The following is a 23,210-nucleotide window of genomic DNA, read 5'->3' as shown; positions in this document are numbered from 1 at the left end:
TATCCTTCTACCATTCTTCCAACTTCATCCATTCTATTATCCTCCAATTAACCTCATCTTTTTACCCTTCCTCCGACCTCATCTCCCCTCCGATTTTATCCTCCTACCTTTCCTCCAACTTCAATCTCTTACTCTTCCCCCGACCTTATCATCCCTTTAACTTCAATTTATTCTCCATCCTCCAACCTCATCTTTCTACCATTCTTCTATATTCTTAACCTTCTTCTGACCTTATCCTCTTACCCTTCAATCAATTTTATCTCCTTACCCTTCCTCATATTTTTATCCATCCTCCGACCGTCTCTTTTTATCTTCCTTCAACTTCATCTTCTCACCTTTCCTCCGACCCTATCCTTTTTTCAACCTCATCTTCCTATTCTTCCTCCAACTTCGAACCTCATTTTTCAACATCCTCTTCTTAAGTATCCTTATTCCGATCTTATCCTCTTCCCATTACTTCAACCTCATCCTCTTATCCCTCCTCCAACTTCATCTCTTCACCATTCCTCATCCTTTTATCCTTCATTCAACCTGATCTTTTCCGCTTCTTCCAACTCGAACCTCATCTTCTTATCCACCTTCCAACTTCATCCTCTTACTCTTCAATCAACCTTACCTCCTCACCATTCCTCATCTTCTTACCTTTGTCCAACCTCATCTTCTGATCCTTCAATCAACCTTCTCTCTTTATCCTTCCCCCAACTCAACCTCGTCCTCTCGTCCTCTTACCCTTCGTCCAACTTACCCTTCCGATCCTTCATTCGACCTTACCTTTTTACCCTTCACCTAACTTTACTTCAAGCAATCGACTATCTACGACTTGACCTCCCGATGATTCTTTTTCTCTCTCGTTTCTTCTCTATTCCTCTCCCCCCATTTTTCGTTGCCTATACTACCGAGCTGCTCCTCAACGCGTTTTTCTCGCGTCGCGCACAAATCCAAGATACCTAAACACCTCGTCACCCTCCTTTCTAAATTCGCCTTCTACCTTCTTTACCTTCGTTCAATTCTCACCCACCACATACCATTTCAATCCTGATCACTCTTCCACAACTTCAGACCTCTCCTGCCACCCACCTTCAACAACTACGACCAAACATTGCCTTTTTATTCCATCTAGCTTTCACTTTGATCCACTCCTTGTACCTTTCTCATTATTTTTCATCCAACCTTTTACTATTTCTCTGTCTGAACCTCCCAACCCAAGATCTAGCTACTGGATACTAGGACCGGACTCCTTTTTGGCACTTTCGGCTCGACGACAAACACACTCGACCCGACGATAACCACGACGTAACGCGACCCGACACCTGGACCTGGATAGAAAGAGTACGGCCCGGCTTAAAGGCGCCGGGGGGAATTTTTTTATTATATGGGTTGGACCGGGCTTATGGCGATAAGCATTCCCTTGGATCCCACGACCACTCCACCGGCCACAGCCTCGCCTTTCTATACATTGACTCGACGACAACGCGCCGCGGCACTAAAACTTGGGTACTTGGAACTGGACGCGACTCGACGATAACCTCGACAATAACCTCCAGCTCGACGACAACGTCGATGATACCCTTGAAACAACAAAAAACGCGGCGCGATATCTGGACCTGGACCCGACTCGACGACAACTCGGCTCAACGACAACCTACGACTCGATTACGACCCTCGACGACAACCTCGACGATACCCTTGAATCAACAAAAAGCGCGGCGGGATATCTGGACTTGGACCAGGAATGGAGTAGTTGATCGGGAAGCCGATGGCGGAGGGGGGGGGGCTGGGAGAGGCATTGCGCTGAGGTGGAGGCTGCGGTGGTGGCGGCGGCGAGGAGGAGGGTGGTGGTGGTGGCGTGGGTGTTGGACCCTACCCAACGACAACTCGGCTCGACGACAACACGACTTGATTACGACCTTGGACGGCAACCTTCGGCTTGACGACAACATCGACGATAACACGACTCGATTACGACCCTCGACGGTAACCTTCGGCTCGACGACACCTTGATGGGAGGACAACTTTTGGTTGGACAATATTTCGGCTCAACAACAAACTCGGCTCGACGACAACCTACGATTTGACTACGACCTTCGACTCGATTACAACCTTCGACGGCAACCTTTGGCTCGACGACACCTTAATTCGAGGATATCTTTTGGTTGGAGGATAACTTTTGATTGCAGGATAACTTATGATTATAGGATATTTCGGTTCGACGATAAACTCGGCTCGACGACAACCTCTACGGAAATCTTCGGCACGACACTTCGGCCCGACGACAACCTACGACTCGATGACGACCCTCGACGGCAACCTTTGGCTCGGCAACGCCTTAATGGGAGGACAACTTTTGGTTGGACGATATTTCGGCTCGACGACAACCTACGACTTGACTATGACCCTCGAAGACAACCTCGACGACAACCTTGACGACAACCTTGGGGTGGTGGAGGGAATGGGAAAGGAGGTGGGAAAGGGGGGAGGGCGGGACGGATACCTCGAACTGGACCCGAACCGACGACAATCCCAACGACAATCCCAACGACAACCTTGGGGTGGTGGAGGGAATGGGAAAGGAGGTGGGAAAGGGGGGAGGGTGGGACGGATACTTCGAACTGGACCCGAACCGACGACAATCCCTCCGACACCCTCCGACTGCGGCGACAACGCAACCACGACGCGATACCTGGACCTGGACCTAGAAAGAGACGGCCCGGCTTAAAGGCGCTGGGGGGAATTTTTTTATTATACGGGCTGGACCGGGCTTATGGCGATAAGCGCTCCCCTGGATCCTGGATTTACGACAACCCCGCCAACCGAACCGACGACACCCTCGACGACAATCCTGACTCGATACCTGGACTTGGACCCAGAAAGAGACGGCCCGGCTTAAAGGCGCTGGGGGGAATTTTTTCTGATATGGGCTGGACCGGGCTTATGGCGATAAGCACTTCCCTGGATCTACGACAACCGCACCAACCTCGCCAATCACTCTCAACACCTCGACTTTCAACACTTCTACTTTCGACTCTCGACCACCAACCCCAGGACCGGACCGGAAAAACTTGCCATGGGTCATTTTTTTTAATCCCCTCTGGCACATTACATGATTCCAATCTTTGGAAACCCTTTTCTCTTCCGAGAAACATTTACAGCACTTGTTGCTGCCCGCATCAAAAACTTTCGGAAGGTTGCTCTGAGTCTGATCTGTTTTTTTTCACATGATCCTCAGAATAGCCGCTGATAGCTTTTTTTTTGCGATGAAAAAAATCCATAACTCTTTTCCCCAGAAAAGATATGGTACTTAATTTTTGAAACCATACATGGCTTGCCGTGATTCCTAAATTTTTAATTTTTTTTTCGTTGGGATCTTCGAACGATACTTGGAAGTTCGGGGACTCGAGGAAGAAAATATTAATAACTTAGGGAGGTTTCTAGCGCGCTTAGGTGCTTACCTATTTGCCTACCTACCTGCCTGACTCAGTACCTAGGTAAGTTTTCTTACATAGCCCTGGAGGTATTAGGCGTCTACCTCCTACTCACATTACATCAACTTAGGTAGGTACCTATGATTTGGTGAGTAGTGTGGGCGACCCCTCTTTCTCCTTTCTCCTTTCGACAGTCAATATGAAGCCTGATATTCAAAGTTAGATAACTGTTGAAACATTTTCACTGCTAAACTTTTTGACTATCAAGCACCTTGGTGTAGGACCAGTTCAGGTGCAGTTAAGGGGTATCACGTGGCCATCACAGTCACGTGACCCGCACTGAGACTCAAGATCGATTCTTATATGAATGCATGCATGTATGTACTATTCCAACGTTTCTATATAACTAATAATATTTCAGGCTCAACAATTGTTTCTATGCTCTGGGTATACGGTGCATCTATATACAAAACTACCCAATACGACGATGCTAGCTGGCCACCTTAGAGCGCGTAGCACTTTTCCACGCTCTCCGCATCATTACCCCACCAATTTGGCATACCGATGACCTTTGCGCTGCCGAAAATCAAGAACACGAGCAACATGTTGAGGTTGAAGCCTGCGTCGAAGGCGGCGGCGAGGATGAAGTTGTCTGGAATGAATGCGAGTCAGTAAATCTTTTCCCTGGTAAAAATTCCAAAGTGTACTTAGAAGGGGTAAGACACTTACACTTCGCCCATAGCTTGTAGCGGTACCGATACGCCCAGTACATGACCACGAACCCGCCTATGAAACGCGAGAAGTATCCCGTCGACACGTTTCCGTAAAAGATGGAAGCGCCGCTGAAGAAGATGGTGGTGTTCCAGAGGTGGAACTTGGCACGAGGGAGTAATCGGTGGAGAAGGTATATAAGCGCTGGGCAGGCAGCGCCGACGAGGAAGGCGTAGGGGAGGGGTCGCATCTCTGCTTGTTGGAACAGTCGGGTTGGGCCCTTTGGGTCGTGTTAGTACACTAGCTTGGATAATAAGGAGGGAGGGTAGTGGGGTAGTCAGAAAACCCATAGACTTACGATAAGAACATATCTAAGTCATTCAAGTCAGCCAAGGTCCTTGTCGCTAAAACAGGTGAAATTCAATAGAAAAAAGGGGTATACTGACTGTACGCCCAGAGATAAAGAGGATGACAGCGACTGTCCAGTCCAAATATGAGCTGGATCCTCAATAGCTCCCGTCAGATAGTCGCGCTTCGTATCAAGAATCCATCGCATGGCGGCGTAGTTGATCGGCACGCCCATGGTGATCCCGAAAACCTGGGAGAAGAAGACAGCGCGTTGCGGAACATGGCAGTAATGGCCAATCTTCTGGTCCTGTAACATGTATTGGGCTCGATACCATGCTAAATTCAGTTAGAGTTAGTCGTGCTTTCACGATGATATGGAGATCAAGGGCTCGTACCATCGCCAGCTATGGCGCCGTAAACCTATCGATATGTAAGTAATCTGGCTTGCAAGAAGAAAACGATCATCGAGGTTGAGAGGCTTACACTAGCTCCGATGGGGCTGCGATTGTGGGTCAAGTTCTGTACCATTGTGCCGTACAATAACTCGTTAAACGTCCCGATAGGCAACTGGAAATTACTGATGGCATAGAGCCAGCCGAGCGGTACGACGATAAGGGCTCCAGTCGCGAGCGCGACTAAAAAGGTCCACCAGGGGATGAACATGATGTCGAGTGCGACAATCGTCATGATGGATACGAATGCCATAGCGAACAACGCCAGATACCACCATAGAGGGACTTCTTTATATGATCGCATCAGGACATTGAGTCTGTCAGTATCTGCTCCAAATTAGTATGCCGTGCAAAGAGGTAGATGCGTAGGTCATTTTGAGTATGCTCCTCGTATGAATAAGATACTGAATTGCATGGTCTAGTTGAGGATATAATAACGTACTGCAACCATGTTAGCATTCATAAAAACCCCCAAAATACCGGCTGGGGCATCTCAAACATACCACTGATGGTTTATTCCTTGCCCTGCATGACTCTGACGAGCCCGGAACTTCTGGTATGCCTCCTTGATCCGACCGGCTCCGAAGAAGGCGATCCACGAGTAAGCCGAGATATAAGACGCATAATCGAAGAAGATCGTCCAGATAAAGTGGACGCCAAGATGCAGGGGCCCGTTCTCTTCGTACGCCGTCTGGTTGAACGTATTCTGCGCCGTGACGAGTTGCACGACAGGGTATCGCGTCCCGTTAGTCGTGCAGGCCCGGTTCGTCATCAGGCAATGGGGGTAGCCGCCCAGATTTCCGTATTTCGCGGCGGGAAGCAAGACCCAGCAGCACATGACGAAGGAGCAGAAGAGCACGACTTGCGACCACCAGGGGCTCAGAAACAGCGGAACACCGGCGAGGTAGTTGCTGATGTTGGCCCAGTCGAAACTTAGGTTCAAAAATCCCATGCCGCCGAGACCGGATCCGACGAAGTTGGCCACAGGATTGTGCGGGGCGACCCAGCAGAGGAAGGCCATTGAACTCAGCATCGGGAATGCGTATTCGGGAAGGAATTGCCATAGGGTGACGGCCAGAAGCACCCACCAGAAGACGCGCATCTGCTTACGTGCTGATGGGGTGGGGTTCTTGTTCTGACTGTTTTGCGTCTCGAAGAGCGCGGTTTGGCAAAGGGCCTGGAACCAGGGGTAGGCGGGCTCGTAGAGCAAGACTTGGCGCGCGATGGCAGCGAATGCGTATCCGACGGCATCAATCGACCACATGAAGAAGATGGCGGCGGCCGGGTGAACTCTATGGTTAAAATAGAGATCACTGAGAGCGATGGGCGTGGTCGCAAGATTGCCGGTAGCTCCAGAAGCTGCGGTAATGGTAACCAACACATGCTCTTTCATGGACCATGGACCGGGATTGAGACTGAAGGTCCGCTTGGTAAAGGGAATGCGGACTTGGCGGCTGGGAAGAATGCGGGCAAGCCAGAGGCCGACATAGTTGGATGCGATCTGGACGAAGAAGACAGAATACGGAGCGTACGTGGTTCGGAAACTGTTCATCTGCGAAAGAAAGGCGCCTGGAACAACGAAGATGATGGAGAGGACAAAGTATCGAAAGGTGAGGGTAGGGAGAGTTGTGTCGTCGTGGAGACTGACGACTCTCCTGACCTCGGGAGGGATTTGGCTAATCTCGGGGTCATCCTCATTTTCGAGATCGGCATCAGCTTCAACAGCTTCTTCGACAGCAAGCTTTTCATTATTTTCTTTGCTCTGCCCATACACGTCGTTCAGATGTTGTCGGTTGATTGGAGGCTCAGCTGCAGGTAATGCGCTAGCGAACTTGGCTTGAGTCTCGGCATTATCCGAGGCGCGGGAAGACATCTCGGCGGCGCACCTAGTGTGGAATCTTGAAGCTCCCAAGACGGCTTGCCTAGGCACTAAGTATGTACTCAGGTACAGAAACTTGGAAGTAATCTTGGAAGTTAGGTAGCTCAGGAAAGGTGTGATATTTAATGTTCGGAGACGCAAAAGCACTCTTATACAGCTCCAGATGCATCCATACTTCAAAGTTGCCGCCTAAATTAGTTTTCAAGCTCGGCGTAAAAGGTTCACCTATTGAATGTTCATACGTAAGTTAGGAAGGAAAATTTTAATCTATCCCGAATGCGCGTGCTTCTAATTCAAATATACCCTCGTCGTATCGTCGTACCATCGTATATAGCACCTCACCAACAGGGGCAACACTCCAGTAACCGGTCAATGGAGACCGTATAATATGAATGTAACCTATCATTCAATCGGACTGCTGGTGAAAGGAGCTTAGCACCGATCACGCAATCGCGGCACACAAATACGTTGTGAACTAAGCGGGTCATACTTCGGCGTACCAGGCCGTTACCGATCCATTTTGCAGTGTATACATATTGGAGCCATCATGCTGTGCCCGTGTTAGGCAGGTAAAGAATCAACAAAGACGGATATAATTCAAAAGCATTATATCCATCGGTGGCGAGTGTGTCTTAGTGTATTGCTCGAGTTGTTCGAGTATATATGACACGATAGGATGAAGCAATGATGCGAAGCTCTGAATCTCAGTTGGCTACTTCAATGTTCTTTTTTAGAACTTTTAGGAGAGGCTTTTAGAGATTCCAGGGCTCGAGTCCTTTAGGGATCTAGACTGCGTCAAATATCTTCAGGGCTCCAGCAGGGCTTATACCCAGTACGGGCTGTCCCGATTGGCATCCACTTTTGTGCATACTTTTTACATACTTTGTATATATCTTGGTAGCATTCCTAATGCTATCGAGATCGAGTGGCCCCTAAAATGAGATCATTGGATCGAACTTTGAGATAAAGAAAAGGTAACATAACGCCACATGGGACGGTTAAGTTTGATTCTAGGTAAAAAGTTGTCTGTTGATCTCATTATGTAGAAGTACCTAAACAATGCATAGATACCTGCTGACATAAGATGATGACTGTAGGTATTGGATAGGTATTGGATGACCTGCTCTTGTCGAGTACCTGGGTCCTGGGCTGACATCAAATTAACCTTGAAGGCGTAAAGCTTTAGTTAACTATGTCCTACAAGCTAAAAGCATCCGACCCGGCCATGTGGAGGACATTATGAAATAAGGTTGTGTCGTCTGGAAGGTAAATAGTTACCCTCTTGCACGTGATATACACATTTAATGATGACTAATCATTAGGTTAGAACACTTTATCTCAAACAGAGACGCCACCACCATCTTGTCCCGAACACTACTATGCCGTACATATTTGCATAGTATCCACACATACCGAGCTCAAAAGTCACGTATGACTGCACATTTGCGGCGGTGCCAAGAAATATCTAGTATGGATCGAGATACGGTAGATGCACCTACACAAGACGAGGCTGCCTCGTACTGCCCGTGTAACGACGGTGATCACATAATCGTCAATAATCTAATGACTGTTCCGCCTCCGCAGAACATTCCGGGGAGCCGGAGGCTGTCAGCTGGGCGTATGAGTCGTCTCTATTCTTAGATGTCCTGAATATCCAGCTGAACGGCGCGGGATGCCGTTACACCACCCATATGTTGTCATATATTACCCGTAGTTGCTCTCCACCATGATATCCTTCTGTTTCTCAAGCATATCTTCGGCTACTCGTCACCATAGAAATATCAGCGCAAACATTGAGAATCTCTGCCAGGCGTCAAAATGTCTGCTCCTGATCTTTCTCAGGCACCAAGCTTGACGCCGCCAGATGGAGTGACACCTAATTTTGTCAACCCATCGTCGACAAATCCTGCTTCGATAATTGTCACGAGTGTGACATTGGCCTTGATGCACTGCTTTGTAGCTCTGCGCATCTATACTCGTCTACGAGTAACGTGTAATTTCGGTGTAAATGATGGTAAGTTCTAACCGTTTTCCGATACTGGAGGAAGCATGTTAATACGGCGATTATCAGTTCTTTGCCTCATCGCAGCTGTGAGTAGAACAGCAACCCAATTAGGCATCGGGGGAGGTTGTTGACCAATTATCTACAGGTCGCTGTTACTGCTTATTGCGCGATCGCATTTATGGGTCCGTAGTGATAGAGGATCTTTCCAACGAGATGGATAGAAGCTCACTGTACTAGCTCTCAAGAGCCCACTGGGACCGCATCAATGGAATGTGCCATTATCTGCATTTAATATACCAACCATACTGAAAGTAAGTCCATACATCCACTCCAGAGATTTCAGTCATCGTTAAGCAAACGGCCGCGACTGACCTGAATATAGGATGTTGTCTTATCGATCTGTCTCTACACGGTTGCCGCCATGTTTCTGAAATTGTCGCTTCTGGCACTATACCTTCGTATTTTTCGGCCAGCAAAAGGCGCCAAAACCGTTATATGGTCCTCGCTCGCCGTCATCGTCCTTTTCTATGTCTCATGCCTCATTGGAGACGCGGTCAGCTGCGGCCCGCATATTTACGATGTGAAGGGTCAGCCATCAGCTTCCGAACCCTACAACCCCGACAAGGGTTGCTCGATACCGCAAAGGCCGCTTTGGACTACGATGGGTCTCTTCGGGATCATATCTGACTTTTACTTGCTTGCCATCCCGGTTGGCCTGACTCTCAACGTTCGACTTCCGCCCAAGATAAAGACTGAAATGTGCTGTGTCTTCCTCACTGGGCTGCTGTATGTTTCCCCCTTCAGCCAATGCTGTCAAGATGCTGACCCTGTTTTTCGAAGAGCCTGTGTCTTCTCGATACTTTCTACAGTGTATCGGTTCCAACTGTATGTGTCTTCCGACATAACGTGGCTTTCGCCTCTAACATATGCTTTTACGTGAGTACTATGTCGGAGTCCCGATATCAATCCCTCACTATCCTAGAGCAATTGGCCTAACTGCATATCCTACAGAGCGGCTGAATTGAATATCGGCGTATGCTGCAGCTGCATGCCGATAGTAGCTATATTAATTCGGAAAGCCGTCTCGTGGAATTCACTCGCCAAACTGTTCACTCTCCGGCGTAAAGATAACAAAAACAATGTCCCGAATGATCTAGCCAAGGGTTTCTCGGATGGGCAACTTCCTAGACCTCCCCAAGCTGCGCGGATAGGGTTAAGATCTCTGGTACGCAAGAGCTATCACCCTGAGTCTGGCCGGGGGAATCAAATTTCCATGTACAGCGAACTGGAGTCGATCGACGAGGATTATCATACGCATTTGAGGAAGGGGTCTAGCTCTACCCCGTCACCTCGACATGCACATTTTGATTCACTCCAAGCTCCACTGAGCTCCAAGCCGCGGCACGCGACGTCGGAAGTAATAGCTCATCAACAACAACCTGGGAGCACCCATTTGCAGACTTTTTATCTAGATGGTGATACCACTCCTACGTAACTTTAGGTATATTACCAATTTTATTAGCGAAGCAACTTATTACCCGTAACATCGTGACGTTCGAGCTTACTCATATGTTGAATAATCTTTATTGAGTCTGGTCTGTGAGAGATACCATTGTAAGGGCTTGTTATCCCCCACCCTTAAGCGGTAATACCTTAGACGCTTTCCGCAGAATATCAGACTTTATCGAAAGTCCTCTGTGGGATGTCGTCACTAACAATATTAATACCTACCCGACCCTACCCTAACCTAACCAACACGGACATATTCTCTATGGAACACCTATCCACATACCCAACCTAGTAAATCTTCCACACCTAGTGGCTGCTTACCAGGTAAGTAGGTATGTACCTATATAACGACTCGCTCTGGTGTGTCGAACTGAGACAAGGTGGCTTACGATGGCTGAGTCACCAGTTGCACACCGGTCGGCCAAGCCGTGCCACCACAAGAAAGCAAACCCATCGACCAAAGGGCTCTATGCACATACCTAGCCTAGGACCTAGGTAGCTGAGGTGCTGTTATTTTTATCTACACATATAACCTAGAAAGACCTCTGACCGGTCGGGCTCCGTGAGTTCATGTAATCGCTCGTCGATCACGTTCGCGATCGGCTATCTCGGCGCGCTTTCTGCGTTCAGGTACGGACTTCAGTCATGTACTCAAGAATATATACATAGCTATACTAAGAAACCGAGATGGCGTACTCGGTCGAGCCCGTGCCTGCAGGACATACATAAATACGGTATAGTGACGTGGTGATCGACAGCATTTCCTGCCTCATACCCACCTATATATCTATGTAGGCGCGTATGTTACTCCACTACCTATCTCGTATTGGCGGCTTCTAGAAGCATTGCTTATGTTTTAGGTACATTGTATCATCGTCTCTTCTATTATCCGCTTTAGGTGTTCTACCTATTATTCCTAGCCTCGTCTTGTCATGGGCCCTTGGCATGGCTGTGGCCGTCGGTGCTGCTCCTGGAAGCAACACCCACTGGCTGGGCTGGGGAGCCGATACGGTGGTGATGTCGGTACCTGGAGGTTATCTATACATTCCAGCACCCACGGCACCGGTGCGCTCAAGTTCGCCACAGAGGAATCCTTGGCTGAGTCGATGAGCGATGAGCCGTATGTTAGGGGCGCGTGCCTCTAGGACTCTTGGATGGATTCGATACCGACTTTAAAGGACCATACATAGGTAGTAGGCTTATTTATACCAGCCAGCTACATCATGATCCCGCCGTCATGGTCCTGTCTTCGTGAATGGATACGTGATAGCTAGACTCGGCTATTGACTGAGTATTTATCTCAAATTGATGATTTTGGTGATTATAGTGTTAGTATGGTGAAAATAATGATTTTTTTCATAGTCCTTGCTCACATATGTCACGATGAAATAGAACGACGTTGCGGAAATAAGGAGATACGAATATGCACTTAAAATATAACTAGAGCCTATGCTTCAATACAGCTTAATTCATCAAAGCCAGATCGATATTGAGCTACTGTAGTAGCGAATCATGCAGCTATCCGTACTAGTCAAGTCAGCGCCATCAATCCTGCATCAATCCACCCATCTTCTTCCTCTTTTCTTTCTCCTTGATTAATCACGACACGCGACGAGCCTCTCTACCATCACTGGGTGACAAATCAAGCAAGTAGGTTTAAATCAATAGATAAAACCTCACGAAATTCTGGCCATTTGTTGCCAAAGGGGGTAATCAAAGCACAACGCGTAGGTAACACACAACACACGCAAAGGCAAACGAACCATGGACGAAGCGAAGGCCCTGAACTCCGAGTAATGCCCCCCCCCCTTTTCCTCCCCCTCCCCCTAATCCCTAATCCCTTCCATCTTATCTCCTTCACCCTCCACAGCCTCAGCACTCCAGAACTCTAGCCCCGGTATCCCCTTCCTCCACGCCCCTCACGCTACAAGGAAGGCGGAGCAGCAGGCGACACCGGCGACGGCTCCGCCCTCTCGATCCCGCCTCCGCCTCCGCCACCACCATCACTCGCCCGCAGCGAAGAGGAGGGGAACCCCATCGGTGACCGCGGGCTCAGCGGGGATATAAGCGGGCTTCCAGCATTCGTCCCCGCTACCTGCAGCCCTCCTACCCCCTTTTCATCTTTTTCCTTGGCCTCGTTGTTCTCGCTATTCTCGTTTTCGTTCTCGTTCTCGCTCTTCTTCTTGTTGTTGTTGTTGTGGTTGTTAGTGACGTTGCTGGTGTCATTATTGCCAATGCTATTACTGCTACTCGCCCGCTGCCCAGCGTAGTCCCCGTGCAGCAGCGGGTTATACGCCTTGAACTGGCGCTGCTGCGACGACGGCGACTGCGGTAGCTGCGTGCTGCCGTGTCGCGGCGCGTGGCTTTGGGCCATCGGTCCAGAGAGCGGCGCGGGTGCAGTTGCAGGTACAGATGGGGGCTGGGGCGGGTGTAGCTGCGATGGTGCAGTGGCCGCCGGGCTCGCGCGCTTAGGCTCGTCGGCCGGTAACTCGGGCTTGAATCCATACGCGTGCCCGAGGCCGCCCGGCTGCGGCGGGGGCGGCGTTGCTGCTATCAGCAGCCCGTTTTGCAAGACGTCTCTCTGAAATTCGGAAGAAGGGGTTTGGTGAGGATATGGGGGCGATGATGCGTCGCCGATTAGGAAGGGGTTGCCTTGTTGTCGCATGTTCTTGCGCTTGCGGAGGAGCAGGCCTAGGTACACGAGACAGCCTAGCAGCACCGCGCCGAAACCTACGCCGAGGCCGATGCCCGCCTGTGTGGCGACGGAGAGGGTCGAGCCGGTGGTGGTGGGGACGGTGGAAGGGCTGGGGGTGTCGGGGGAGGCGACGATGGGGCTGCCGGGGTATGACGAGGTTGATGGCACGGTAGAGCCTGAAGCGGTGGAGGGTCCTGTAGACGTCGGCGCTGGCGTTGAATTGCCCGCCCTATCTATCGTTGGTCTCATCCCGGGGTACCACGAGATGGATCCGCCGCTGCTGGTAGGGAGCAGGGCAATGTTGTCGAGCTTGGGCTTGTCGGTGAAGAGCTCTGAGGCCGGGTCGCATGTGCACTTGGCAGGCGGCTTCAGGCCAGGAATATCTCCTGTGTCTGGGCAGCCCGCCCATATACTGTCGTCTGGGTCACAGCGCTGTAGTCCCGCCCATTGCTGGCTGCTGAACTGGCCTTTGTGCGGGCAGTTGGGGGAGCCGAACTTGGGGTCAGTGCAGCCGGCCACGTAGGTGATGTCAACTATTCGTGAGGGAGTCTCGAGTAAGATTATTGCTAACGAGTAACGTGTTGCTGCTCAAAGACTTACAATGGTAATGGTAACACGCCCTGCTGCCGAGACAAATGTCCCCGGCGACACAGCACGCCCAATCGACTCCGACCGCAATGTTTCCACAGGGGATATAGTCCTTTTTCGCAGGCGAATCAATTGCGTAAAAGCAGGTACCGTTCGAGATATCGATAGGGTCAATCGACGGGGAACTTGTTGTATTGTCGCCATCCATGTTTGCCAGTTCTATGTATTTGCTGATGATAGAAACACTGTAGGCTGGTTAGCCTGTGATATCACACTGGGTATAAGAAAAATGAGGTAAAGAAAAAAAAGAAAAAAAAAGAAATGAGAAGAAATGAATAAGAAGGGCGGTAGTATGAGAAGAATATACCTTGAAGTATTGCCTTAAAGATGGGATGGATGGTTGCAGAGCGGCAACAGTTGACCGTCCCAAAAAAAAAATGTTTGTCAACTACATGTAGGTAGTCCACATGGGTAACGCTGCACCAGCCAACCAGCAGCCAGCATTTACCTTACAGGTACCGAGGTAGGTAATCCGCCTAGGGTAGAAACTTATTAAGATTATGTGCGTAGTTCGTGTAATCGTACTATGCCTCCTTCTTCATGGGAAAACGTGAATGGACCTGGGGAATTTATGGATCGGTAAAGGGGAAACCCTCACAACATTGAAGGTGATACTCGTTGGTCAGTCATAAGTGAGTGTACCACCCTTTCGTTTCATTTCCCGTGTTTGGCTATGTGCCTACATACCTACCTAGTATTCTACTTGATGCCTTAGGTTCGGTATCTAGGAACGGGTTATATTCAATAGGGGGAGGTGGTAGCATCCCTTCTTTCTCTCTCCTCCGCATCACATGACTCCACTTCGGTGTCGAACACACCCTCAGTTGTCGGATTTAGGTAATCATAACGACTTGTACCACGAGCGCCGGTGTCTCAGCCGGGAGGCTCTGGGGTGGCGGAGTATTTCCCCTACCTAGAACCAGCACAGAAACCAACAAGCCCCAGTCACAGTAAAAAGAGGAAAGAAAAGCTATGTAGGACCAAACGAAGACTCCGGAAAACCCCGTGGGGGATAAGCTGGATTTTGTTTGCTGCCCTCGTGGCGAACCCGACGGCTTGGGTCTTTCATTCCATTTTTCTTTCATTTCCATTTTCCGCCCCCCCTTTTTTTTCCCCCGACCCCTGTTCTCCCCCCCAGTTCCCCATGATATCTTTTACCGGCAAGCAGGTAGATAGCTACTCATATTCCATTTTCAGTGACCGAAGAGGAATTTTACGTACGTGTGGTATTGTAAGTATGTGCGTATGTGTGGGTGTGTCACTGGGTGATAGTTAATGAGTTGAGTATGGAGTATGGGGAGTAAAACAGAAAGAAAGCAGCCGGGTATGGAATGACCGACGAACTCCACGGGTAGGTGCAATATGCAATATGCCTACCTAGTATGCACCCAATCCTCGACACTTCGTGAGGAGTCATCCAGCGATTTACATGAGTTACTGCGAATGTGGGTGTTTCGGTCTTAGGACGGTACCTGCCTACCCAGAGTCCCAGAATCCCAGACAAGCAAGCACGCTTGTACCATGTTAATCGGAACATCCCTCGCGCGCATACCACCACCAACAGCAACAGATATAGGAGTAAATAGTAATATTTGCAACACAAATGCCTTGCTATGTACTGTGGTGTAGGCACGTAGGTAAGTAGGTATATACATACATTACATAGGTATAAGATATCATCCTCGTAAGTTCATATGTAGTCTTTTCTTCTGAATTTCTATCACCCCCCTGTTTCTTTTTTACTTTCTTCCTTTTTACTTTTCTTTTCCTCGTTCTTCAACTCGTCCACGATCTAAGCCGCGTTCACCTCAACAGTAAACGCCCCCGTAAGCGCACGATCGACATCCACCTTGACCACATCCTCACCCTCCGCATCCCTCTTGCCTCCCTTTTTACCCCCATTTCCTCCCTTTTTACCTCCTCCATTCCCCCCCTTCCCATTCCCTCTACCCACCCCCAAAAACGTGACCTTCGAAACCCTAACCTCCTCCCCCTTATACCCAAACGTCCCACCCACCCTCAACACCCCATCCGCATACTCGAAGAGAATATCGCTCGTGCCCTTCCGCTGCTCAACACTCACGCCGTCGTCGACATACAGCCTCCCGCTCGCCTTCCCGTCCTTGCCCACCGCCACGATGATCTCGAACGGCTTCGTGCGCAGCTCCGTCGTCGTCATCGCTGCCTCCGCGCGTAAAGGCACGACGACGCCGCCGCGGAGGAAGAGGGGGAGGTCTGTCCACGTCTGGTTCTCGAGCGTGATGGCTTTTCCGGCGCCGACGACGCGTTGGTGGGTGTGGAAGTCGTAGAAGATGTCGTCGGGCAGGTAGACGTCCACGCTCGTGCTGTTCTCCTCCGTCACCGGCGCGACCAGCAGCCCGGGTCCGAGAAGATACTGCAGGTCCAAACCGAACGTGTTCTTGTCCTGGGGATACTGGTAGAACAGCGGGCTGACCATCGGCGTGCCGTCGCGCGTCTGGACGTGCATGGCGGTGTACATGTAGTCGAGCAGACGATAGCGGATGGCGATGAACTTGCGGGCGGACTGCGCGGTGGCCTCCCAGCGGTACAGCTCCTGGGAGATGGAGTCGAGGCTGTTGTGGACGCGGTAGAAGGGGGCGAAGGCGCCGAGGGCGGCCCAGCGCGAGCACAGCTGCTCCGTCGTGTTGTCGCCGAAGCCGCACGTGTCGGCGCCCACCATGGGAACCTGGTACACCGACGCGAAGGCCATCATGCTGCGGATCGCGAGGCGGTACTGGTCCCACGTCGACAGGTTGTCGCCGAGCCAGTGCCCGACCTTGGTTCCGGCGCCGGCGAACGTGGAGCGCGTGATGATCATGGGGCGGAGAGTGGGGCGTCGTTGGAGCATGGCTTCGTGGGAGGCGATGGACATCATGCTGCCGTACAGGTTGTGCGTGTCGTACATGGTCAGGCCGTTTTGGTGGATAACATCGGTGTTTACTGTCTTATTCGAGATGCCACCTTCTGCCGCATTCGCGCTGTCCGAAGACGCAGCCTTGTTGTGGATGGCGTATTTGGGGTAGAGAAGATCTCGTCCAGGGAGACCCTTTTGCTCGCCCTCTGTTTGGCGAGATGACAGGACGAGGTTGTCGAAGTAGGCCTTGGGCGTAGTATCTCGGATGTCCAAAGATCTCACTTCGGTCTTGGCGCAATCAGTTCCCTCGGGTTGGAAGTCGCAGGAAAAGCCAGGGAGGGCTCGTGGCGGAGACCTGACGGGTGGCGGCTCTGGCGGGTAGCCGACGGCGGCAGCATCGGGGTTATCGCAGGGGAAGTTGCAGGGGAAGTTGGAAGGCTCGTTCATATCGATCCAGAGCGCGTCAATATCGACGCCATCCTCCGGGTTGAAGAACAGGGAGAACTCGTTGTTCCAGTATTTGCTGATGTTAGCTGAAAACCAGTCGGGGAATGCGGTCACACCAGGCCACACGACGCCTTTCCACACGGAGCCGTTCTCGCGAAGAAGGAAGATGTTGTCGTCGATTCCGCGCTGAAGTCCTAAGGGGAAGTCTTGGTACGCGATGGCCGGATCCACCATAACGATGTAGTGTTGATCGCGTGCGTGGAGATAGTCGACCAGTTCACGCATCATGTGTAAGGGGTACCTTTCTGGGTCTAGAGAGAACACCTAGTAATTGTCAGTCAACATATCGTCATACCTCCACAATTGCTGCTTACCCTTCTTCGATACATGTAATCGATATCGGTCCACATTGTCTCGAGGGGAATGCTGGCTTGGCTGTAGTTGTAGACGACTTCGGCCACATCGTATACGTCTTGGTATCCGTACCGGCAGTTGTGGAAGCCGAAACCCCAGTAGGGCATCATCGCAGGTAAGCCAACGATTTCGGCGTATTGCTGTGCTACTTCGACAGGGCTTGGGCCAGCGACAAAGTAAAAGTCCAAGACTCCGCCGAGGGTGTTATACTCGAGATACTGCCCAGACTCAGCCGTGTTGTTAATCATGACATCCATGCCGTTCGAGTTTAAAAAGAACACGCCGTGAGTGCCTGATTCGCGGTGTTCGTAGTATACGGGATGGTTGCCGTACAGGTTAGCACCTTCAGGGACACCGTACGAGTCCTGCGACCAGAAAGTACGGATGTAGTCAGTGGTATTCAGCATGAATGGGTCCGAGTGCTCGCCGAGTCCATACAGACTCGGGTTCTCCGGTAGCTTCGTCCTCAGACGCAGATACTGGGACTCGAACACCAAGCTGGCAGCTGAGGTGTCGAAAAGAACCTCTCCAGAGTCCGAGCGAGACACTGTAAAAGAGAATGGGGTTTCGGTGTAGTCGAATTTTAGGGCGGATTGAGCTTCCTCGGAGTCTGAGGCGTCCGGTCGAGGGAAAACGGACTCGGGAATCTGGTAAACGCTGTTGGCAGCATCTTGGATCTTGACGTGTAGTCTTGTGTCTAGAGGGATGTATTAGCAATGTGTACCTATCTAGGTACGCAGGCTATAAATAAACATCGCCTTGTTCAACGACGCGTCTATCGTACCGGTATCGTATGAAACCTCCAACGTCAAGTCCGTCAAGTCGGTGCCGTAAACATCACAAGCCTCGCCAGCCAACGTTAGATCCGCGGATAGTCCCGATGCAGTCTTGACAACATTCGAAGCTGTGTAACCAGGGCAGGAGGTAAGAGGGTCGTCACTTGGAAAGTCCCTTCTTGCCACGGCGGTAGCCGAAGCTGCGGCCGCCATGAAGAGCAGGAGGCTAGCCATTGTTGAACCTATTGTGTGACACGATTGGGGCACACACAAGAGTCACTGCGTAACCTGGGTCAATGGTTCACGACTCCATGGAGAAGTAACCCTCCTTGGGACTTATATACTCGTCAGGATTGTGACGAGAACTACCAGGGGAGACCCCAATCCCCGCATTTTCCTTACCCCAATTCTCAGAGCAACTCCGCCCGGGGTAATGCTATCCAGGATCCTGCCTAGGTGCTAGGTAGGCATTTTGGTTCTGAATGAGAGCTATCGCCTTCTACCCTAGGTAAGCGAGCGGTAGTAAGGTCACTAAGTCATCACCGACTTCTGGAATCGTGAACATTTAATCATAACCTCGGCGCTGCTTCGGTCTACGCCTTGTCTTCCAAGACTCTGGTGAACCAGCTAATTTACGAACGTTAGTCATAACTATAATGTTCTTTGAAAGAAACACCTACATACATACTGCAGGTAAGGCATATTCCGTATCCGGGGAGCTGGGGAGCTGGGGAAGGCCATCATCGTGACCATCATCATCCCATTCATTTGGTAGGTACTAGTTATAGCACACAGTAAAAACAACGAGGGCGGAGTTTAAAGGCAACTCCCAAGACATTTAGCCTTCTTTCTCTTCTACTCCGCCAGCGGCGCTTTTGCGGAGCTTCCCCGGAACTCTGGCGCTGGACGAATTAGAGAGCTTGGGAGGTACCTAACAGGTGAGCTTCTCCACAACCCCTCTGGAACTCCAAGCTTTCTAATCTCCGCATCGAGGCTCGCTAAACCGCGTTAGTGCCTAGTCCATAGAGCTTTCAGTGTTTCCCCGCAGGCTTTCTTTCTTTATTACAAGTTGACTTGAACTTACTTTGTTTGTTTTGTTTTGTTCTGGTCTTTTCTAAAAGAAAACGATGTGGGGGAATTATTGCTGTTCAAGAACTTATGACCAACTTTGAAGTTTGCTCGTCTCCGCTATGCACTATTTACATGTAGCTACAGCCTACTGCATACAGTAGTAGAAGGTAGGTAGCCTAGCCTTCATTTGAACCAACCTCCCGGGTTACTTATACCGGTTTTCCTTAAGCTTGCGCTAGCTATGGGTTGACAACGTGACAAGAACAAGCTATCTTTTAGGTAGGTACCTTGGCAGCTAGCTAGCTAACTCGCATCGTCGACTTGGTCACCGGGTGAGGCTTTGCACTAGAAGCTAGAACGACAAGACTAGAACAACGTTCTAACATCGGTCACCCCGGAGCTATTACATACCATTACGCTCATCATCCATAGCATAGCATAGCGCCGTTTACGCAGCATTCTGGTGGCAATTCTTTACCCTCAAGTTCAAGCAATACCACGTCTCTCCATCATCATCATCGAAGCTCTGTCCTTAGGTAAAGCTAAAGCTATACATGTCAAGTAGTAAGTCTCGGTTCTTGGCTTTCGGCTTGTTCGCACAGCTCTCTTGTTCGATCTACATAAAAAAAAATATACCGACTTATACTACCCACCCCCTTTCCACTTTTATCTTTCTCTGTCGTCCCTCCCCTCCCTTTCCACCTTTCAGCTTCGAATTAGTTATCTCGAATAGCCGACATGATGGATATCCGTGAGAGTATGCTTCGACAGAAAAAAAAAAAGCTGGTATATAGTCGTATAGTCGTTCATATGAATTGCTGGCGCTGGATAAATAAAACCCAAAATTCCCATACCAGGCCATCTAATTTAGTATGAGGGATACGTGAGATGCATGATAAAAGGAAATTCGTAAGATAATTCCCGTTATGCCATGCGAGGCCACGCCATTTTCACTCAACCCTTACTCTCTTTCAGAGGTTGTATTATAACTCCCTTTCTCCATGCTTTTGGGCACTCTGCTATAAACGGTGTCTTTCGTATGGATCGACAGTTTCGTGTCATTCGTCCACGTCCATTTTATCCACCATCGTACTTGCTGCCACTATAGTGCGGTCTTCCTGGTCGCGGTCACGGTCGCAGTCTTCATCTCGGTCTCGGACCATTTCTTTCTCCCTTTCCTTCTCCCTATCTCTCTCGCGCTGTTGTTCCCGTGCCAACTCTCGTTCTCTTTCGCGTTTTTGCTCCCGTTCTTGTTCCTGCTCCCGTTCCCGCTCCCGTTCCCGCTCCCGCTCCCGTTCCCGCTCTTGCTCCCGCTCTTGCTCCCGTTCACGCTCCCGTTCTAGTTCCAGCTCGCGTTCTTGTTCTTGTTCTTGCTCTCGCTTATTTCCATCCGAATGGTATTCGGTATTGTTGCCCGCAGACTCCCGCTCAGGATCACCACCGACTCCGTTGCAGAGTCGATATTCGCCATCCTCTCTGCGTTCGATGATGCCTTCCTCTAGTGCCCATTTTGCAAGTAGACGATCAACCCCAAGACGCCCCGCTTCTCCCTTCTCCATATGTCTACCGACATGCTCTGTCCATTCATCCCACGAGGTAGGTCCTTCGAAGATGGTCGCACAGTCTGGCTTAGGGCAAGATGACCTCTGTGGAGGTTGCCTCCTCGTCACCAGGCAAGACTGTTGCATTTCCCTCACGTGATTTTCCCAATCGACCTGTAACTTACTATCACCTTTGGCAAGAGCCTTCTTGATTGCAAAGGGCGCATGCATACGCCGAAGATGCTGAGTGAAGAGATCCTTGCGGTTGAATTCGCTCCCCTTTGACCGACGGCAAGTTGTACATCGATAATACTGGAGACACAAATGTTGAGAGGCAATATGCCTTTTCCACTCGTTTTTGGATCCAAAGGTACTCGTGCACCCAGCAAATGCAAAGGCACAAGGGAACGGACGGGTATGGGCGGCGGCGATATGTTTGCGTAATGATGAAGAATCTTTAAAGGGGGCATGACTGCAAAGGTTACAGCGAGTTTCCTGCTTCGGGGTTTGCTTATGAAGTGAGCGTCGTGGCTTGGGGCGTGACGATGGTGTAACAATTTCGAGACTATATTCTGCCCCAGATTCATTTGCCCCGTGAGGAGTACTCCCGTCATGTCTGGCAGCTGCCACGCCATCCACAGGTGTTGACTGTGGATGCGCACCAGAAACGTTTCCGCTGCTTACGGGTCGAACATGGCTTAGGGCCTTGAGCTGCTCGGCGGCTTCCTGCATCTCAGCGGAATCCTCCACTTCATGCTTGGCGGACACCACAACACCCGGTGTCGAATTGGCATATGGTAAAGTAGAAGCATTGGAAGATTGTGGTAAATGCATTGGGTCTAGTCTCCCCACGCCCTCCGTACGGACTGGTGTCTCGGGACGTAATTGGGCGTGGGTGGGGAGCTCACGTCGTCGGGTGATCGGCGTACTACTTACTGCTATTTCTCGTGCCTCAAGTAACATCCGGCCATCTTCCACATCCTTTGCCGAAGCCTTGTTTCCGGAAACGGTCCTAACTAAGCGGTTGTATAGATGTGTCATATTATGAGAATTCACGTATCCTAAAAAGCAGCAAACCTTGTCATGCTGCACCACGTTCCAGACGGGGAGGGGCATTGATATGAGAAGCATAGTAGGCGGCCCAATGAACATGCCTTCCACAGCAACTTTTGACGCAATGGCCGGCGCATTATGGATCCAATGATTAAATGATGATAGATCTGGACTGGCTTCGCCAACAAAAGTCGTGCAAACCAGGACTCGTGGTTCGTCAAAAGTTAACTCCGCGACCTCCCCTGGGTGGATGATAGGATCTTCCTGAGATGCCCTTAATACTTGGGCATCCCCATCGGCACCTATTTGCGGAGACGGTAAGCCTGCCTCGGTAGTCGGGGCTAGGGGAAATAGACAGAGACCTTCGCCCTTTCCGGGACTTAGGGTGTATATTACCGGTAACTTCTCGGTGAAGGGTACGTTCTTGCTAGCCCCATTGGTCAAACCTGATGCCTGTATCAACTCGTGATGTCTCTGAATGGCGATTTCGTGATATAAACTGTCCGCTGTGAAAACCCTTCCGCTACTTAATTTGGCTAGTGCCTCTATGACATGAGATGTGAACGATCGTAAGCCGTGGTCTCGGGTATTATATTCAGGGGAGTTAGCAGCAATAACTTGCTTGACGTTCTTGCTGTGAAGAATAGGCAGCTCCTTGGTAATACAAGTATCAAGTAATAGAAGCATATCTGATTGTGCTTCTTCGAAAAGACAGCGAATCCCACTCCATTTTAATCGCGCGGCGTCTTCCCTGGTGTTGCTGGTGATGATGTGTCAGAGTGATCCGCCTACATCCGCAAAAAATACAGCTTACCTTGCCCAATATAGTTGATTATTCGCACCGACATATCCATGCCCGGCATAGTATATTATGAGAAGGTGGTCTGGTGAAGCGCGCTCGAGAAATGAAGCCATTTGAACTCCAAGCTTAACGCTGGCGTTGGGAACAGTCGGTATGCTGAAGCGTTCGGTGCGGTAATTATATCGTTCGCGGAGGACATGGTCGAGAGCGACGAGGTCATGTTCAATGGCGTCATCTTCTTCCCAACGTATAATAAGAACGGAGGTCTTGGTATAGGGCGACTTTTGGGTTTGTCGGTATATCAACATGGCAGCATCCTGTAGATGTCTGGCAAAGGTCTCGAACTCATGCCTCTCTGGGGGCGGCGGAGGCGGGGGAAGCACATCTTGAACTTGGTAATGCTGTGTGGGCTGAGCCTATTGATGTGAGTTGGTGACTCAATGCTCACATCAATTGAATATACCTACGGGCTCATGGGGGAATGGCGGCGGGTGTGGAGGACTGGCTTGAGCCTCAATCTTGGGAGCCAGCCTTCTCTTCTTCGCCGCCGGCTGATCCATCG

The 23,210-nt window shown here is 50.3% G+C and overlaps 5 protein-coding genes across 5 annotated transcripts; 1 reads left to right on the top strand and 4 right to left on the bottom strand.

Annotated features, from left to right (window-relative positions):
* Positions 1-3,925: 3,925 nt before the first annotated feature.
* GGS25DRAFT_533567 (OPT superfamily oligopeptide transporter) lies at positions 3,926-6,806 on the bottom strand (the record flags this gene model as incomplete). Its single annotated transcript, XM_049265684.1, has 8 exons — positions 3,926-4,074; positions 4,152-4,413; positions 4,492-4,504; positions 4,580-4,817; positions 4,877-4,901; positions 4,965-5,250; positions 5,339-5,374; positions 5,437-6,806. 8 exons carry the CDS (start codon positions 6,804-6,806, stop codon positions 3,926-3,928), a joined length of 2,379 nt encoding a protein of 792 aa, XP_049115145.1.
* A 1,736-nt stretch (positions 6,807-8,542) lies between these two features.
* GGS25DRAFT_392835 (uncharacterized protein) lies at positions 8,543-10,640 on the top strand. The gene is made up of 6 exons (XM_049258357.1): positions 8,543-8,826; positions 9,055-9,128; positions 9,200-9,603; positions 9,658-9,702; positions 9,829-10,318; positions 10,424-10,640. Exons 1-5 carry the CDS (start codon positions 8,631-8,633, stop codon positions 10,310-10,312), a joined length of 1,203 nt encoding a protein of 400 aa, XP_049115144.1. The 5' UTR covers positions 8,543-8,630; the 3' UTR covers positions 10,313-10,318; positions 10,424-10,640.
* A 1,101-nt stretch (positions 10,641-11,741) lies between these two features.
* On the bottom strand, positions 11,742-13,904 carry GGS25DRAFT_501477 (uncharacterized protein). Its single transcript, XM_049261924.1, has 2 exons — positions 13,622-13,904; positions 11,742-13,554 (listed from the first exon to the last, which is right to left on the bottom strand). The coding sequence occupies exons 1-2, from the start codon at positions 13,815-13,817 to the stop codon at positions 12,251-12,253; spliced, it is 1,500 nt and encodes a 499-aa protein (XP_049115143.1). The 5' UTR covers positions 13,818-13,904; the 3' UTR covers positions 11,742-12,250.
* A 1,557-nt stretch (positions 13,905-15,461) lies between these two features.
* GGS25DRAFT_533561 (glycoside hydrolase family 31 protein) lies at positions 15,462-18,563 on the bottom strand (the record flags this gene model as incomplete). Its single annotated transcript, XM_049265683.1, has 4 exons — positions 18,190-18,563; positions 17,366-18,102; positions 15,624-17,315; positions 15,462-15,578 (listed from the first exon to the last, which is right to left on the bottom strand). Exons 1-4 carry the CDS (start codon positions 18,413-18,415, stop codon positions 15,462-15,464), a joined length of 2,772 nt encoding a protein of 923 aa, XP_049115142.1. The 5' UTR covers positions 18,416-18,563.
* Positions 18,564-20,212: 1,649 nt separating this feature from the next.
* Positions 20,213-23,154, bottom strand: GGS25DRAFT_392634 (uncharacterized protein). The gene is made up of 2 exons (XM_049258356.1): positions 22,661-23,154; positions 20,213-22,606 (listed from the first exon to the last, which is right to left on the bottom strand). Exons 1-2 carry the CDS (start codon positions 22,954-22,956, stop codon positions 20,311-20,313), a joined length of 2,592 nt encoding a protein of 863 aa, XP_049115141.1. The 5' UTR covers positions 22,957-23,154; the 3' UTR covers positions 20,213-20,310.
* Positions 23,155-23,210: the final 56 nt, after the last annotated feature.

The sequence above is a fragment of the Hypoxylon fragiforme genome, assembly GCF_022984875.1.
Source record: "Hypoxylon fragiforme strain CBS 206.31 chromosome Unknown GGS25scaffold_7, whole genome shotgun sequence".
Lineage (NCBI taxonomy): Eukaryota > Fungi > Ascomycota > Sordariomycetes > Xylariales > Hypoxylaceae > Hypoxylon > Hypoxylon fragiforme.
The sequence above is the reverse complement of the archived record's forward strand: the minus strand, read 5'-3'. Positions and strand labels throughout refer to the sequence as shown.